Source organism: Neopelma chrysocephalum, unplaced genomic scaffold, assembly GCF_003984885.1.
Source record: "Neopelma chrysocephalum unplaced genomic scaffold, ASM398488v2 Primary Assembly neopelma1_44, whole genome shotgun sequence".
Lineage (NCBI taxonomy): Eukaryota > Metazoa > Chordata > Aves > Passeriformes > Pipridae > Neopelma > Neopelma chrysocephalum.
This window is the reverse complement of record NW_020897703.1, coordinates 23,541,056-23,558,643: the sequence shown is the minus strand read 5'-3', so window position 1 is coordinate 23,558,643 and position 17,588 is coordinate 23,541,056. Positions and strand designations below refer to the sequence as shown.

At 42.8% G+C, this 17,588-nt stretch overlaps 1 protein-coding gene across 9 annotated transcripts in view; it reads right to left on the bottom strand.

Moving 5' to 3' along the window:
* SLC15A2 (solute carrier family 15 member 2) overlaps window positions 1–17,588 on the bottom strand; it is a 74,940-nt gene that overhangs the window by 33,463 nt on the left and 23,889 nt on the right. For 3 of the 9 annotated variants that reach the window (XM_027678981.1, XM_027678980.1, XM_027678982.1), the window contains 7 exons: window positions 16,851–16,897; window positions 13,456–13,543; window positions 12,702–12,843; window positions 10,749–10,841; window positions 9,569–9,668; window positions 4,662–4,752; window positions 2,431–2,508 (listed from right to left, as the gene is read on the bottom strand). In XM_027678981.1, the coding sequence (XP_027534782.1) occupies window positions 2,431–2,508; window positions 4,662–4,752; window positions 9,569–9,668; window positions 10,749–10,841; window positions 12,702–12,843; window positions 13,456–13,543; window positions 16,851–16,897 (639 nt within the window). Of the gene's footprint in view, window positions 1–2,430; window positions 2,509–4,661; window positions 4,753–9,568; window positions 9,669–10,748; window positions 10,842–12,701; window positions 12,844–13,455; window positions 13,544–15,641; window positions 15,675–15,732; window positions 15,903–16,850; window positions 17,103–17,588 lie in introns of those variants that run through there. The other 6 variants (XM_027678979.1, XM_027678985.1, XM_027678988.1 and 3 more) reach the window with 4 other exon arrangements.

Sequence of the window (17,588 nt, the reverse complement as noted above, 5' to 3'; positions counted from 1 at the left end):
TGGAAGAAAATGCAACATCCTACAAGACGCAGTGTGACCCCTAGGAAGTCACCATCATCTTCTCATGCTGCTCTGGAACAACAGGAACCTCCACATCTGATTCATGCTGGGAATAAAACTTTGAAAATTCACTCCATCTGTGCTTTGTGTAGACTAAACTTAAAATACAATCCACACTGAATTGCTGCACCTGATGTTGGAAATCAGCCCTTACTCATTGCAAGAGTGTGAGGATTAATCCAGATACAACATGGGCTCTCTGTTCTTGCATCTCACACACATTTCAAAGCAACTGCCACGAAGGTCACTGCATCACATACAGGTGTTAACAGAAATTATCTCTACTTATGATTTCCACAAAGGGTTATACAATTTAAGATACTGTTTTGTCTTGATTTCCTTCCTCAAAGCACAAAGAATATCAGATCGAGACTTCAAAATCCTGTCAGAGATGGAGCTACCTGATTATGTATCATTTATCCTGCTCTGTGAGAGCCTCTGAGCACATTACAATTCCAAAGACACTATCAAGGAGAAGCACAATAAAAGCTAAGGCATGCAATCCATATAATAAATCAACCAACTTCTCAAACTAACCCAATTGTCTGGTCAGTCTGCAGCCAGTGAAGAATAGTAGGTACTTCTATCGCAATACAGAAGGCCTGGAACTCCGCAGGGAACTCACCTTTGTTCTTTTCTAACTATGAAGACTTTTAGCATCCAGGTTAGACGTGCAGACCTCTGAGAGACATCTGAGGTCAGTTTAGATGAGTTGGACTTTGCACTTGTACAAAGTCACCCAGAGGGGTAGCTGCACTATCTAATTTTTAGCATCTCCCTGTGAAGCTGTTGGTGCCCCTAAAAGGTGATTCATTAGGTTTGCCGAAACACCCTCTGGCAATGCCACTGACTACTTTGGGAGCTGAGGTTCCTGAATTAGGTTTGACATTTGGAATTAAATAGCATCAATCTACCTCATCAGTCAGAAACAGAAGCAGTGCAGAAAATCTTTCTCTTTAAGAATTTCATTATGCCTCTTAATCTATCCTTGGTCTCCATCATCATGGGGAGAGGGCTAGTTAGGGACAAAACGGTTATTTCATCCAGTTCTGCATGCTGCTCACATAGTCAAATATATCATTTCCCAGAGCATTTTAGCATGTTACAAAAGAACACAGAGCTGCTTTGCTGGGCAGGCCATGGAATCTGGCAGCAGGACACTAGCTAAAAACACATTTCGATTGATGCCTTCATGGAAACTGCAATATTTACACGTTCGTTTTCTCCTGGGCAACTACTACTCTGCTAGAAACATTCATCACACAATGGTGCACAGAGGAGCCTGTGCTGCCTTAAACTGATAGGAATGGGCCACGGGGGGAAACTGAAGCTTCTCAGGCCTGTGACCATGCACTTTTTTGAAAATAATTGATGTAATGTTAGCTGTGGCCTGATGACATTTCTTCAGTTTACTGACTCTTCTCCCTGATGGAAATTTGAGTGGAGACAGCAACATTCACATTCTCTGAGGGATGAGCTTTTCAAATCACAGATGCTGTGGTGAAATCACACAATTCCTTGGTCTCTCAGTGAAGCTAACAATATGAATGAGAAGCCAAAACCTCACAAATGCAGCTTAATAAGGGGACTGCTCTCCTCAGCATCTTGAAGATGTGAAACTAAAGCTAATGGGGTGTCCTCTGTACAGGCTATCAAGGAGTAACAGTAAGAATGTTGAGACTGCTGAGTATTTTGTAAGGGTTGAAGAAGAAATCTTGACAAGTACATTAATGGGGCTAAGATGCAAGTTTTAGGAAGCAGGGGGATTGTGGCTGCCTCCTGACAGTTGGACAATCAGGACTTTTTATCGCAGCATAATAAGTTGTCACTGTAAATGTGGGAATTACTTCAGCCAAGCAAAGTGAGACAGCTCAGAACAAAGTAACATCTCGTTCAGCTCCTTCTGCAATTCCCGTGGCACACTGATTCAGCAGCAAAAGTCTGAGACATTAAAGGTGGCCCAGAGCTGCAAAGAGCCCGTGGAAAGGTTAGAAGCAGCATGTTAAGCTTCTCTTTTATAAGCTGGGGGATTCTGAGGACTGCTCAGATTGCAGTTCAAAGGCCAAGCCTGCTCATAGGCAAAGCTGCAAGCCACGAGGAGAATCATTTTGATGCCTCTCTTTGCATTAGAGCGAAGCATCCACCAGACCACCCCCTTAACAGTATCATGGTAAAGTATTGCAGTAAAACCATGGTCTGTCCACTATCAGTGAACTACTGATTTTTCTTGCTGTTCTAAACTGTGGAATTGTTGGATGACCTTGAACCCTTGCATTTCCCCTTGCAGAATTAGTGAATTTGTGCATTTTCTCATCTATCCATGGACTCAAAATGGTAACTTCTATTACAAGCATTATTGTTTCCACTCACCAAGCGCCAACACCATCAGTGCTGCTGGGACGCCAAAAGCCAGTGCGTAACAATCCTCTCCAAAACATTTCACATCCCCTGAAAAAGAAGTCAGAAATAAAAGCACCTCATTACAGTCAGACTTATGGTTCTGGGGCTTTTGATTTGCTTCCCTAAATCAGTCACTTCCCCTGGCTTTAAATCTTCTTTGCTGGTGCTTGACACTGTGAATTGAATCTCCTTGAAACAGTAGTCCTCCCTTGATGAAGACAATTTTTAAGCAGGGTTAGAGTCTGCCAGCAAAAGCAGCTGATAATTGGATATTGATGCAAATGGTAGAAGAGAGGGAGTAGACAAATAGGTATAAAGTACTAGGAACTGCACTTGGGAGAAAAAAGCAACATTTAAAATAACCTGAAGCCATTCTGTATTTGCCTAGATCTAAATAACCAGTACTGTGTTTCCACATTACTTGTGCCAGCTGCATGAGTTGTTGAGTGAAAAACCTGAATCTGATTTCATAGCGACCTGCAGTGGACAAAGTGGAAGCCACTGCCCATAACTGTGTCAGTGGGAGCACAGGATTAGTCTTAGAACTCCAGTTCCCTTTCCTGCCACCTTTCCAGTCTCACTAGGGGCAGCCTGCTCCAAATGTCAGGTCTTGCAGCAAGCCATCAGGAAGCCAGGTGTGTTACAGCACAGGTTTGAGCAATCTGAGCTATGGTTCACTGAAACCCTGCACCTCTTGGACCAGTTCTGTTCTCACACCATGTGAATTTAGAGCTCCAGTTTCAAACAGTGAGCCAGCAGTGGGATCTGTGTTTCTATGCCAGTGGCTAGAAATTACTGCATTCCTACAAGAAGTAATAATAAAATGGCTAAAACAAGCCAACACAGCTAACAGGAGACCAATCCATGAAGCCTTTGTTGCTCCCATTTGTTGTAGCTGGGCAGCCACAGTCAGCTGCATAGCTGTGTGTATGCAGAGCATTTATTTACCTATTTTCAGCCAATTAGCTGAAATCTGATAAAGCTTGGAGAGACATTATGGGCACACTAAACTTCTGACGTGCTAAATGAGCTCGACTTCTCCACCTAGAAGCATATATTTCACATTTCTGCCAAACGTCTACAAACAACATTTCTTGCTTTTCCAAGCAAAGCTTTCAGACTTAGCAAAAATTTTACTCTTCCCCATCCTCTCCTCCTCAATTCCACGTTGCAACTAGTTTATAGCTGGGCTATAATGGCACAGGTTTTGATGTTCAGAGGGGACTGAGTTTTCATCTGGCCATTGACAATACTGAGCAAAAGCCCTTCCCAACTGAATGCTGACCTGGGGACACCAGAGAGAGAATGAGTAAGATACAGCATTTGTCTTCGCTCCTATGCATGGTGTAAACATGAGACAAGCACAATTGTTCACAGCCATTGTGATATGAATGGCCTGTTAAAATAACAACTGCAACAAAGAAAGCTTCCTGGAAGCCATGGGGCAGAATGAAAAAAAATCACTATTAAAATGTGAAGTCTACCTTTTCCCTGTTCTGTCCCCATCACCTATGGCCTGCAGCTCTGCCTCTGTGCCTGTAATTTAGAGTGTGCCAACCCCCTTGGCTTCAAGGCGCTGTGACACAATGAAGAAAGTGCAGCAAGACTTGGGGAATAAAAAGGCTTGTGCAAGCTGGCTAGAATATAAAGTAGGTCTTAAATGGGGCATAGGCCTATGCTTTGTCTTCAAGGCTAGTTGCTCAGGGCTGCAATCTTGCAAGCAGACCCAAGCAGGTACACCTGGGTGCCAGGACAGAGCCCTCCAGAAGTCATCAGCATCCTGTGGGAGGGAGAAGGTAGGACTTCCAAACCAGCCCTGCTAAGTTTTTCAGCCCTGACAGCTGCACGGGACAGCAGAGACCATTTCCCATCCACAGTTTACCTGCAGTCAAGACGGGAAATAGTCCTTCACTGGCAATGGAGATTTGATGACCATATAGGTCCTTCACCTTTCATGTTTTAATTCTGCAGTTCAGGCTGGCTTTGAAATACAAGCAGGAATATAATTTCTGTGACTTGTCTGTATGTATTATAAATCTGTTACACTGCTATGGCAGGATTAACAAGGCATAAATGTAATACAGTGACCACTCCACAGATAATATAATTTCTGCCATTCAGTTGTCATAAGAGCCTAACTATGCACAGTAGAGTAGTTATAGGGCAGCTAATTTACTGTTTTATTCTAAATCAACACTGACCTCTTAATACAGGAGTTACAAACGTGGAGATCAAACTTCCAGCATTAATGGATAAATAGAAGATGGAAAAAAACTTGCTTCTCTCCGAGGTCTAAAACAAGAGAAGACAATATCAATGTCATGGCTAACACAGCATTGGGCTTGCAAATTGAACACTATCAATTCTCTTGTTAGGAAGGCTGAGTTAATATTGACACGAAGTGCATAAAATGTTAAGCAAACAAGCTTGTGTTCAGGTGATGGTAAATGCTCACACAAATCAGCTCACATTACTTGAGACGCGCTTTGGGGTTTTTTGGCATTTCACAGGAAGAGCCACTGCTTTGGGAGTGTTGTGAGATTGCAAGGAAGAGAGAGCATTTACTTATTCAGAACAAGTAGCATGATTCAGATCCTTTGTCACCTAATTCAATACAATTTGGCATGGTTTGACAAGCTCATAACTTCTTCCCATGTCTGAGCTCTTTATTTTTGTTCTCTTCTCCTCTCCTGTGTAGAAATAGAAAAAGAAATCTGTATATTTTAAGGAGCTGGTAATTACAGCATAGATGAAAGAGTGCCAGCAAATGAAAAGTATCCATCAGACATGAGGTTACCAAGCTGAGGACAGTCAACCTCAAACTAAAAGGGTAAATTAAATCTAGGGGAGCAAATTCAACAGCCTGATGGAGGGGTGAACTCCAAGCAAAAGAGTTCAGACTTTAACTTATGTTGTAATGTATTATAGTTCATACAGTCCAAGGATTCCTGTTGACATGCTTTCTTCTGGCATTATTCCTCATTTGGAAGGAATCAAGAACTTGATGCAGAGTTGGGCCCTCTTTGCAGGAGTAATATGTGAGGGCATTCAGCTGAGGCCAGTCTCTCTTGTGGGAGAGACAGACATGCACAGTCTCATGCATATACAATGCTAGACGCCAGCAGAGCGGAGAAACAAGGGTAGGGTACCTGACCTAACAAATGCTCATCTCTATCACCAGCTCTGGGACATCTGAGTCGGTAAAGGTAGTGGGGAAAATTACTTCAGACATGGCATAGTGCCCGGCAGAGAGCTCCTTAGGGCACATTGAGCCACATCTCTATGACCTGAGCATCGTTTGAATGTGAAGCTTTAACTTAGCTGAGCATGAGGAACTCCTCAGGGACCTTTTTCTGTCTCCTTTCCCTCTAATATGTCCTGCTTCCTTTCGCTCCCTGAGACAACACTATTCACAAGGCTAGGAAACTGGAGAAAATGTGAAGAATTGCAGGCAGTTAAAAGAGGACAGCTCTTATGTAATGAATCCTGGGATCCAAAAACATAGCAAAACTTCCTGTAACTGATGGTGCAGATAGCAGGAAATATTGTTACTTCGTATGGCAAGAAGTCTCTCATCACAGGGGTTCACTGCAGGGAAGGTGGGGAGGTGGAAGAACATGGAAGGGTTTTTCTTTTTGTTCCCTTGTAAAGCAGGTAGTGGGAAGGTGAGTGTGAGGGCCCCATCACCTCCCACTGCCACGTGCCAAGGAGTCTGGAGGTCTGCTTACTTGGATTAAGGGCTTTCTATCTTGACCCAGCACAGTCATGAAGACCCCATCAACTTGAGCTTTTGGCTTTTCCACAGTTTTATTTCCTAGAGTGTTCAAGGCTATCTAGTCCATACATTACTCACAAATTATTTATCCTAGACTAAAGGATTTGAAAGCCTTATAAAAATCATCTCTGTGGTTAACAGAAAACAGCGCTGGGTCTTACTATCTGTTATACTCCATTTCTGTCCTTAACAGTGGTTTTGATTACGTGAAACTTTCTACTGCTAAACTAGTAAAAGCATATTTTCTTTTTCATTCTATCTTCGTGACTGGATATTTGTCATCCTGAGGAAATCTAGAGAAATGAGCAGCCTCAGCAATCTTTCCCACTCCAGCAGTAGCCCTGCCATAGCTTGTCAAGGGTGGTGCAGTAGAGTCCTTACAGTCCTGCTCTCTTCTAGTCAAATTCTCATGCCATGTCTCTAACCCTTTATATCTGAGCAACTCAGAATTTCTGAGAGCTGTAATAAACTCAAGCATGCAGCTCTTGACATGGTAAAGTCTAGAGCAACAATTACCAAAAAGAATGTGGTGGTAACAGAAGAGGATAGTGATGCATAAAGAATTTGGAGCATCTTATTTCACACAATGTAAAAAAAAAAATGGTCACAGAAAGGCTACAAAAATAATGACCCAGAAGCTTGCAAATTACACTGATTGGAAAAAAAAATAATTCCTTCCCTATTGTCTTAGTCTTTGGGGCAGACGAACATTAACAACATGATTTGGATTAGCTAATTTGAGAAAACGTACCATACATGGTAATCCTGATCTGCTTGGCAACCAGAAAATAAAGAAACCAAGAGAAAGCTATTTAGTACCTTAAACACCATACTGCATTGTCTGAAAGCAGCTTTGGTCCCTAATTAATATGCACAGCAGCTCCACATTCTATAACATATCATAAATATAATTTTGTTCAGGCATTTTTAACTTGGACTCCTAATCCCATAGACAAAGATGTTTGGAAATCTCCTGTAGGTAAATCTACTTTCCCTATCTGACCTCCTGCCAAATCACTCTCCATCACTGTTTGTACCAGTACTGTTCTCAAAGTGACAGATCCAAGACTATTACGCTCATAAAGTACTTAAAAGAGGATCAGACTGATGTTGCACATTTACCTCAAAACATAAACTTGTCTCAGGGGCAATTTATTGTTTTACACACAAAACTACCTCATCCTTAGCTTTCACATTGAACAACTAAGCCTGTGCACTTTAGGACTCAGCCGAAGTTTATTCCTGAAAAATAAGGGAGAATCAAATGCTTCATTTAATAGCGAATTTTCAAAACTTATTTTATCGTACCTGGAGTGTAAGAAGAAAAACATAAGTCCCCTCAAACACCACTCCAGAGGGAAGAAATATTGTGGTGGCCTCGAACCTTTTATTTCTTACAAATTCTCATTCCAATTCTGAAGACTTAAACTTCCTATCATATAGCATAAAACATTTGTTTCTTCTGAAAGGTCAAGTCATTTCAAAATGGTAAAATAGAAAACTTTCTATTCTGAAAAGAATGAATAGACCAGAACACATTGTCCTTATCAGAATGCTTTTTACGGTTTTCTTTCTCTAAATTAGTTTTTCTTGAAGGTAGCATACAGGTGAATGTTTGAGACTTAGTATTTGATAAATTTGTTGGAGAGATGTAGTCTGAATGCTGGAGAACGGGTACAGGCCCACGCAACCATGAGCGATTCAGGTTTTTTCTCTGTAACAGCTGTGGTTGCAAGTTTGGGATAATAATATGTAAATGCCTGACTGGGGTGCTGAGATTCATTAGTTGAAGTCTATAAAACACTCTGAAGATAAGTGGTACATATTATCATACTGTAATTAGGTGGTAATTGAAAGATGCTGGATAAACATTATTATTTATTAATATTCATAGAAGTAGTACTTCTGTAAATGCTGCTCTAACACCAGTTACAATCCTTTTGGATCCAACTGACAGCACAGGATGGTCATGCCTGCAAAAGGTTACGCTTTGGACAAGTGACCGTGAAACATCCCGTGGTCTGTTACTCCTTAGTAACCATAATCTTCACTACTTCAGCATCACAGAGTTCATGTGCACAAAGCACAAGTCTTCATGAAGTTTTACATCTAGTCTGTATTATTAGTTCATTAAATGCTGACTACATACTGGGGTACTGCAAAAGACAAAGAAAAAACTGCTCTATGGGGCTCCTTGTCCAAGGACAAGGGGACAATTCTTGTCCAACTCTACCTGTGCCTTTCCTGACAGACTATTAATATAATGTCCTTCTTCAATGAAGGACTGGAATTGCATTGATGGGAATTTCCATCTCCCAAAGGTCCTTATATCTTCCAGTATTTCTCTAGAACTATTTCTGGAACAATTTTTTGTACTGTCACTCCTAAATAATCCTCCTTGAATATAATCCTAGTCATCACAGACCCTGACACTTATTTTCTTTTTTGTAGCAGTGGCCTTCTACATATTTGAGGACTTACGCCATGCACAGAACTTGTTGATTTGAATACTGTCATTGAGAAAATGGAAATTTCTATTTGTGTTTTAGGTCAACATAAATCTGTTTAGTTTCAGGTCAATTTTAAAATTTAGCATTTTGCCTGAGGATTAGCACTTCCTGACCTGCTTTGCTTCTTTAAGCGCTACCTTATCCCTGATTGAGCCCCTGTGCTGCATAATGGGAGTTTGAGATTACTGCAGATGAGGGGCTAAGCACTTATGACAGAGAATGAGGACATGAAGCAACTGGACTACAATTCACAGGATACAAAGCACAAGTGGAGCTAAACAGAAACATTTCCATAACTCTTCAGAACTTTCCATTCTGGAATATCTAGAAAACATTCTGGCACTACTTTCAAAAGACTGGAATTTCCTACAGTTCTTTCTGAACAATGTCTAAGAAACAGATTATGATTTGAGGAAAAATTCCCATGGAAGCACAGGCTGGTGATAAAATTTTTTTCTCCCCTTTGCTGTATTCCATTGCAGTGCATTATAATCACCCCTATTAAAGCTGGTTCAGAAATGGCTACAGTTCCATGATATACGAGACAGGATTTTCCAGCTACTCTGATGTCCAATTAACATTTAGATGATTTCATGCAATTATGACCTATCCTTTCCAATATCAGTCCTGTTCTGCTGTCATTTTCCTTTCCTGAAGCATCCAGATACTCTCAAGTCTTATGCAAACCATCCTTCCTCAAATCTTACTACATCTTTTCCAGCAAACTGGCCCTTATTCTTCTAGCACAACAGGATTTGATCACAAAAAAATCCTCATAAAGTAAGCAGACACTGCAGATTTTAAGAAATAAAAGAAATCTTACATGTTCCTCTTCAAACTGGTCCCCCCCAAATGCAGACACACAGGGCTTGATACCTCCTGTTCCAAGGGCGATCAAAAACAGACCAACCATAGACAGGACCCTTCATGTAAGAAAAAAAATATCACCATTGCAAAACCTTTCCAGTGAGAGCATTTTAAGTGTCAGCCCACCATAATTCCCCTGATAACATTGCTTTTTGCACATGGGTAGTGATGATAAACCAGCTAAGTGTGAAAAACAAATTAACTATCCTAATTTCTGCATTCAGTAGCAGTCAATTAACCAAACTGTTTTTGTCAGTTTCTTGTTGTTCTGAGGCCCTATGGACATACAGGAGATCAAAGATCTGTGGGATTATTTTTCACTCATATGACAACAAAAGACTTCACAGATCAATCGAGAAAAAGAAAAAAAAATGCGGGGGGAGGGAAAGCGCCTTTTCCTGTAGCCTTCCAGCCTGCATAAGTGCAGACAAACTGTTTGAAACAGGCTCATTCCTGGCTGTTTTTTACTTCCCAGTGGTCTTCAAAATACCATTGTTGGCCTGGCAGATTATGTCTGCAGGGAACAAGAGTGTCAGGACTGGCCACATCTGGGACAAAAGAAAACTGTTCTGTAAACTACATGTGCTCTTGCCTACATGTACTTTTTTTTTTAGAGCTGTGACCACACAGGCAAAAACAGCTTGGTGGTTCCAGAGACACTACTCTGACAAGCCTACCAGTTCAGAATCTAGAGGGCAAGACGGGTTGTACCCAGTGGAAGACACAGACCCTTCTGTCATCAGAAAATGCATTTTTGGTTTTGTGTTCCCATGCACACCAGCGAACCTTGCTGAGCTGAACAGCTATGCTGATGAAATGAGAGAGGAATGAGCCCAGTGCAGGCAGTTGGATGGAGGAGACCAGACTTCAGTAGCATGGTATAACAGAGGGGGGCAATCACAGGTACCTGTGATAAAGGGTTTAGAATCTCTGTGGAGATTTCCAACTCCATCTAGTGTGTTCGCACACTAGATCCACCCTTCTGCTTTTACTCAGAGCATCCCTAGTTCTTCCCTGATGAAAGTAATCCATGCACAGCCCCCAGATTGCTGGCCTGATGGAGGTTAAACGCAGTCCTGAGTAAACCAACTACCATCGCAACCTGCTACAGCACTGTGGCTTCAACAGCTACTTACACATGAACCGCCTGGTTGCCCAGGGATGGAATGGCACCGACTGACTTTATCAGATGGCCAACAACATACACAATGGAGAGGTAGATGATCGTCCTGTGAGGAAAGCAAACAGCAATGACTGAAGGTGCCAGGTGACGTATAATCCAAAACAGAGTGTTCCCGTGCTTCCTGATACAGCAGCTCTACTTGGCAGACACACAAGGAACTGGTTTGTTCCACCACTGGTACAGTAGGCAGCTATAATTCCTTTGTGCCAACTCTGAGTGCACTAGAAGAAACAGATAGGCAAATGGGTTCAGATTAAGGAGGGATAGCCCCTGCTTTGTTTGCAGACATTACTGAGCAGAATAAACTTAAAGTGTTTCAGTCTTGTCATGCATGGAAGGCTGCAAAGAGGAACATACTGTTCCAGTCCAACTCAGTTTCCAGATTACTAATAATTGGCATTTTGTAGCATATGCCTAAATGAATCCCTTGACTGGAAGGCATCCCTAGGGACAGTCAACCCACCTAACAAACATATCTGAATTAGGAGTGTGGTTTCCCCATTTTAAGTTTGTTTTAGATCCCAAGTACCTCTGAAGGACTGAGCTTATCTATCTGCCTCCCATGTGTTGGTGAAGGAGAAGAAGAAATCAGAGTAGGACAATCAAGCTCTTGAGTGTATTGTATTTCTTCATCACCTTCAGGATTAAGAGATATCTATCTATTTATGTGCAGATGACACATACAGAGGGAATGAAAGGACTTGTTAGGACAGAGACACTAGAAGAAGTCCAATGAGCTTTGAGCATGGAAATAGTCCCCGATACATTCAAACTCTGGTTGTAACAGCTAATTTAGAGCCACATCAGAACATTCCTAAAAGCCCCTCTAATCTGTTATCCTGTCCTTGGTATTGGCCAGGGTCCAGCTGCTACAGCAAAAGCCACCTCCTATCAAACTATAGGGATTACTCCAGGGAAAGTCTCTTGCCTAACACATCAAAGTCTGTGTAAGGATTTACCTTCTCACAACATCATGCTGCACAATAGACATCCTCAAATACCAGTGAACATTGCTAGGTGACCTTAAATAACGAAGTTAATAAACCCTCGCTGTTATTTTTTTTCACTGAAAGCGGTAAGAGAACTACTGAAATTGAGAACAGAGAAAAGAAAGAACATGGATACTTCCTTAAGAACTTTCTTCTGGAAAGGCATATGGCAGTTGTTTATTTCCTGCTGAGACTCTTCTGCCAGATGTGTGTAGTCCTAGAGAGAAGGGTTTGGCTGCATTTTATCACCCCAACAGCCAAGACTCCTCAGACAATGAATAAACAGTGCCAAGCAAAGAAAGTCCTATATCCAGCTGCTCACCACCACTCTGGGGCAGATGTTGGCTCCACAAATTATCATTAGAAGAGAAGACTGCCTAAGGACTCTTACTAAGGAAGAGTTTACCTGGTTATGTTCTCATGGAGATGATTTGAGTGAACCCAGGTTTTTCAGGCATAAAAATGGCTGTGCTCACACATTCCCTATGCTGTGAAAAGCCTAAGTAAGTACACAATAGTTAGTGTCATTTCAATAGCTAGTGTCATTTCATCTAGATGATGACACCTGTTCCTCATTATCTTTGAATCCTTCCCAGCAGCACACCTTGGCAAACTGAGGGTTAATCACCCTACACATCAGCTTCCTGAACAGTGTAGGGAAGGGCAGGGGAGAAAAAGCCTATTTGTTGCAATTAATTTGTTCCAGCTTTGTTGCCTATTGGCCCTTGGGTGTAAGAGGAGCAGGGAACAGCATGAGCAGACAGATCAGCTGTCAACAGAGGGGAGCTGACCTTCCCAATTGTGTCTTTGCTGCACTCTGAGCCAGCTCAAAACTGGGAGCACACACAGCACTGCCCTTGCACAGGCTGCACGGTGTCGATGTATGCTGACTGAATTAGAAAGGTGTCTTCACTTACTTGTATTTCCCCAGCCATGAGTCTGCCATGATGGCACCGATGACAGGTGTGAAATAACATAGCGCAGAGAAGGCATGGTACACAGCGGTGGAGAGATTCTCATCCCAGTGGAAGAAGCTCAAGAAATACAGTGTCAGGACAGCTAAAAGGAAACAAGCAAATCACATCAGATAATTAATGTGTATCTCTGCAGGTAAGCAGAATCACAATGGCAAGAAAACCACTGACTTGCCTAGCAACTATGAGCACTGCTGTGGAAAGATTTGTGCTTTCAGACCTGTTCCTCATAATCTCTGACACAGGAAAAGCTACAATGAGATATATGAGTATCACACATTCTTTGCTCATAAACATTTATGCTTACCCGAAAAATATATATTCTTTAGCTTATCTTGCTGTAACCTTAGTTTGTTTATGCACATTTTCCATTTGCAGATTAGGTGCCTGTAAGATTCAATTCCCAAACACACAGATTGCACACAGCTATGAAAGACATACCACACTAGAAAACCAGGTCTGATATAGAGAGTTATATAAAAATTTAGACTGGAAGGTACATTTGAAGCCCTCTACTCCCAACTTCTGCTCAGAGCAGATACAGCAACAATGTCAGGGTACACTGTTCATACCTGCATTGCAAAATACCAATTTACTTTGAAAGACAGCTGAGATCACCTATAGCACAGCTCCGGAACACCAATGTGTATAGAAACCCTAGGATGGGAAAGTCACTTCCCAGACATAGGCCACATACCTCGCATGCCATAGTAGGAGAAGCGCTCGCAGAACTCATTCACCACAATGAAGGCAATGCTCAGAGGGTAGTTGGAGCCACAGAGTTTCTGTGGTAGACAAACAAGAACATATCAGCTCTGTGAAAGTCTTTACCCCAGCAACATATCCCCACAGCGCCTGGATGGTGGAGAAGAGTCCAGTACAAAAACCAGGTGCCAATTGCTGCTTGACTGAACTGTGAGTTGGACTCAAGAGAAAGAGTGGACCTCACACCACTCTTGCTTTGATTAAGGCTCCCCAGTGAATCAGCCTGGCTGATACAGGCCCAGTAAGGACTGCCATGGGGATTTGTGGGCTGTCAGTAGCCACCATGCTTTTAATTCAAGGAACTCCACTGGAAGGGTGCTACCACCTCCCTACTGCAATGCAAAAAGTCACTGAGATGAAAAAACACCTTTGGATGCCTTTTCTTCTACACTCATATAAAGCTACTGCCCTGCCCCAAAACTGCTCCCTCTTCCAGCACCAGATCTTGCCTCAGAAGTTGGGAGACCCCAGGGATCTCCTGTCTGCTTCTGTGTGTGAAGCTGCTCCCTCCCATGTGACAACTGCCCTCAATCTCTGTACCTCACTTGCACCCAAGTGTGCCATCACATTCACTGAAGCAGAACATCAGCCCTGTGTCCAGCATTCCCTCAGGCATGGCATCCATTTCACATTCCAAGATTGCTGGCATAGCTATGGATAATTCAATTTATTAATCAAAACTAAAAAAAAACAGCGATGGGACTGTCAAACCTGTCTGAGCATGGACACTCTCTTGCTGAACCTGACTTTACTCCAGCTAAAATCAGCAGTTCCCAAGTGAAATACAAGGCATTAAACAGATGAGTCTTGGCATGACCTTGTGTGGGCCCCCGTCCCTCTTGCTACCCCACAGCGGTCTGAGCTAAGCAGCTTTCAGCTTCCAGCTGCTTAGTAGCTCCACTGCCTCGCAACAGGAAAGCAGGTTTTCACAGCACTGCCAGACTCTGCCAATCCGTGAGAGAGAGGGGCTGGCCATGCTTTTGGTGAGGGACTGAGGGGAGTGTGATGTTAACAGTTGCACTTATATTTATGGTTTTAAACAGCCATGGTATGGGCCAGTGAAGTGAGATGAACTCTTCACATGCATTTCTGTGCCTCGTGTCGGAAATAATGAATTCCTGTACTTCTTCCCAGAGTACCAAATGCAAATACAGGTACCAAAATAGATGTGTTTATTCAGGTTTATTTCACCATCAAGAAACCTAAGCATATTTGGATTCCCAAAGCAACAGCACCAATTTTAGAAGAGTAGCTTAATTATGCTGTCTTGCTCAACATTATAAAAGAGCAGCAAAAGAGAATGATTGTCAAAAAAAAAATCCCAAACCCAAACCATAACTTTCCCCACCCCACTTTCCATTACTTAACCAAGCATCTCTAAAGACAAATATTTCTGTCCCTCTTTTATATATATACACATATATTCTCTCACTATTTATGGGCTGCCTTTTTAATAAAAAACCCTTGGCCTGTTTGCTTTACTAGAGTAAATACATAATTATCCATTTCATTTATTATTTACTCTGAAACCATCATGCTCAGCATATGGCTTGTAAGAAAGAGCAGGGTCCCTTGAAAACAGCACTGGGGCCTCCTGCTTTTAGACTAGCCTAAACCCGGTGGCATACACAAGCTGTGAATGCACAAACACACAAACATAAGCACACACAGAATACCTTTCTATAACAGGTTTTTCATAGTAAAAGAAGAAAAGCCATAAGAGGTAAATTATGTTTCCTGTGGGTGCTGGGAGGCATTTTCTGAACTTTGAAGTAAAATTGTACAACAGGGATTTTTTTTTTCTTCCTCTCTCTCACACATTTCACAACATTTGATGGAGATGCAGAACGTGACTGTTCAAACCCAGCTGTCAGGAGTGCTGCTGCCTGAACTCACCCCTCCACACCCAGTGCACAAGCCCCGGTGGATTTAGCTGCAGCGGTTTAAGGTGCAGTGACTCATTTCAGCCACTCCTGCTCTGGGACGGGCACCTCCTACAGGTGAGTAGAGGCAAGAAGGGAAAGGAGAGCAGAGGGCGGTGACTTCCCAGCTAAACCTCCCCGAGCGCCTGAGCCGGGACCCTGAGTAAGTGCTTACAAACACAGAACAACGACTTACAAGCAGGGGTACTTCCATCTGGCTTGTATGACATGAGATGGTATCAGCACTTGCAGAAACCCTCATGTTTTCTCTCCGCTGTATCACTGACCTGCCTGTGGCCTGCCTGGACATCCAAAAGTGGGAAGCTTTCATCCATGCGGAGAGACAGGTGCGGTTTGCTCGCTTTCGCGAAGGAGAACCTTGCTCAGCAGAGAGCCTCAGCAAAAGCAAAGAGGTTAAGCCTGGATTCATGAACGCACAGATAGTCTGCAGTGCTTAGCTACCACAGCAAGCCTGGGATCTGCAGGATTATGGACCTCTTAAAGATACTGTAGAAGTTGATAGTCTGTGTCTTTGGAAAAAAGGTAGTTCGTTTAAAGAGCCTGCTACAGGAGACGTTTGTTCTCACCTCTCCTTCTTGCTGTCTAGCTGCAAAGTGGGATAAAGATTAATATTTCCAAGGAGCTCTGGATATCCAGTAGTTAATGTCTGCACAGTACTTATAACTGAGTTAAACAGTTGGCTTGCTAATGACATGACTGTGAGCTTTAAAACCAAGTATTACGTATTATCCTGCAAGTCAAAGCAGCTACAATACAAGCCAAGTTCCCCCTGAATCCAATGCAGTGAATAGTTTTTAGGGGTCAAGCACTCAACCAGAATTAGACTGAAAACCTGCACAAACATCAAACCTGCAAAGCAGCAATATATTCACCGAGTCAGGCTTTAAATCAGAGCCAAAGATGCAAACTCAAGGCTCTGGCACTACAGTTGGGCTCTAACACTCAGCAGTGGCCTGTCCTCAGTTCCTGTCCTTCCTTCTGCTTTGCAACATCTGGGGACCCTTCCCTGGTGGGTTTCATCAAACCAAGCCAATGCAGGGGTCAGCTCTCTCTGTCCCATGCACAACATCCCCCTCCACTTCAGAGAAGTAAGTCCTTTCCCACAAGAAAAGTAGTGTTCAGGAAAAAGGCAGCAATCAAAACCTTACCCTTTTTCCCAAACATTCAGACAGTTTGTGTTTCCCCTTTAAGCTGCACTTTCTTAACTTAATCAGGTTAGTGGAAGGATTTTTTCCTTGAGTTGTTAATGCTTATTTCAACGCTCTGCAAGAAAGGGTGTTTGTCTCTAGCCAGAGCACAACAGAGGAGAGAACAGAGAGATCTTGCAATGTTTAGAGCAATCTGAGCAGAAAGCAAAGCAAAGGAAACCAGCAGTAACACTCACCGGGGATTTTTTCCGAAGAGGGAAATCTCCTTTGGGGGGATCATCTCCTGCAGACATAAAATTGAACAAAGTTTCCTTGGATTCATTTCTCTGAAAAGCGTTCATCTCCCCTCTCGCCTTGTCTCCCACCATGCTATGTGGCTGTGGTGAGTTGACTGGGAAGATTTCCAACCTCAGGCATGAAGTTTGATTCAGTTTGAGTTAACCCTAATTGAGCACATTTGTGCAGCCAGGGCAGAAAGGGGAGGGAAATGCTACCCGGAAAGACAACTGCAGAGTTCAAGAAGAGTCAGGGAACACAGCCTAAATCATTCACAGGTTGGGGCTGTCAGCACTTTGTGGCACAGACCTCCCTGTGTTTTGGCATGCCCCCAGCCATGGTACGTGCACCATGCCAGCACAGCACTGTAGGCTGCACAGATGTGAGCTGAATAAAAATGCCAGGTCCCAGACACACCTACAGCCTGTGGATTTAGGAGCAGAGTGTGCATCTCCCTCCCGATGTGGTAATGACAGGTTTACTCTGCAGGGATCTCATTCCACTGAAAAGCCACACATTTCAAGTTATAAACTACTAAAATGCTCATCACATCAAACCCCTGGACAGTGGATGTCATGGATGCCTGCACTGTGTTAAATCATTTCTTTGCTATCTCAGGAGTGAAGTGACCCAGGGTTCATTCCCACACCAATTCCCTGGAACGACCTAGTCTTTTCCCATGGGACAGTTTAATCAAG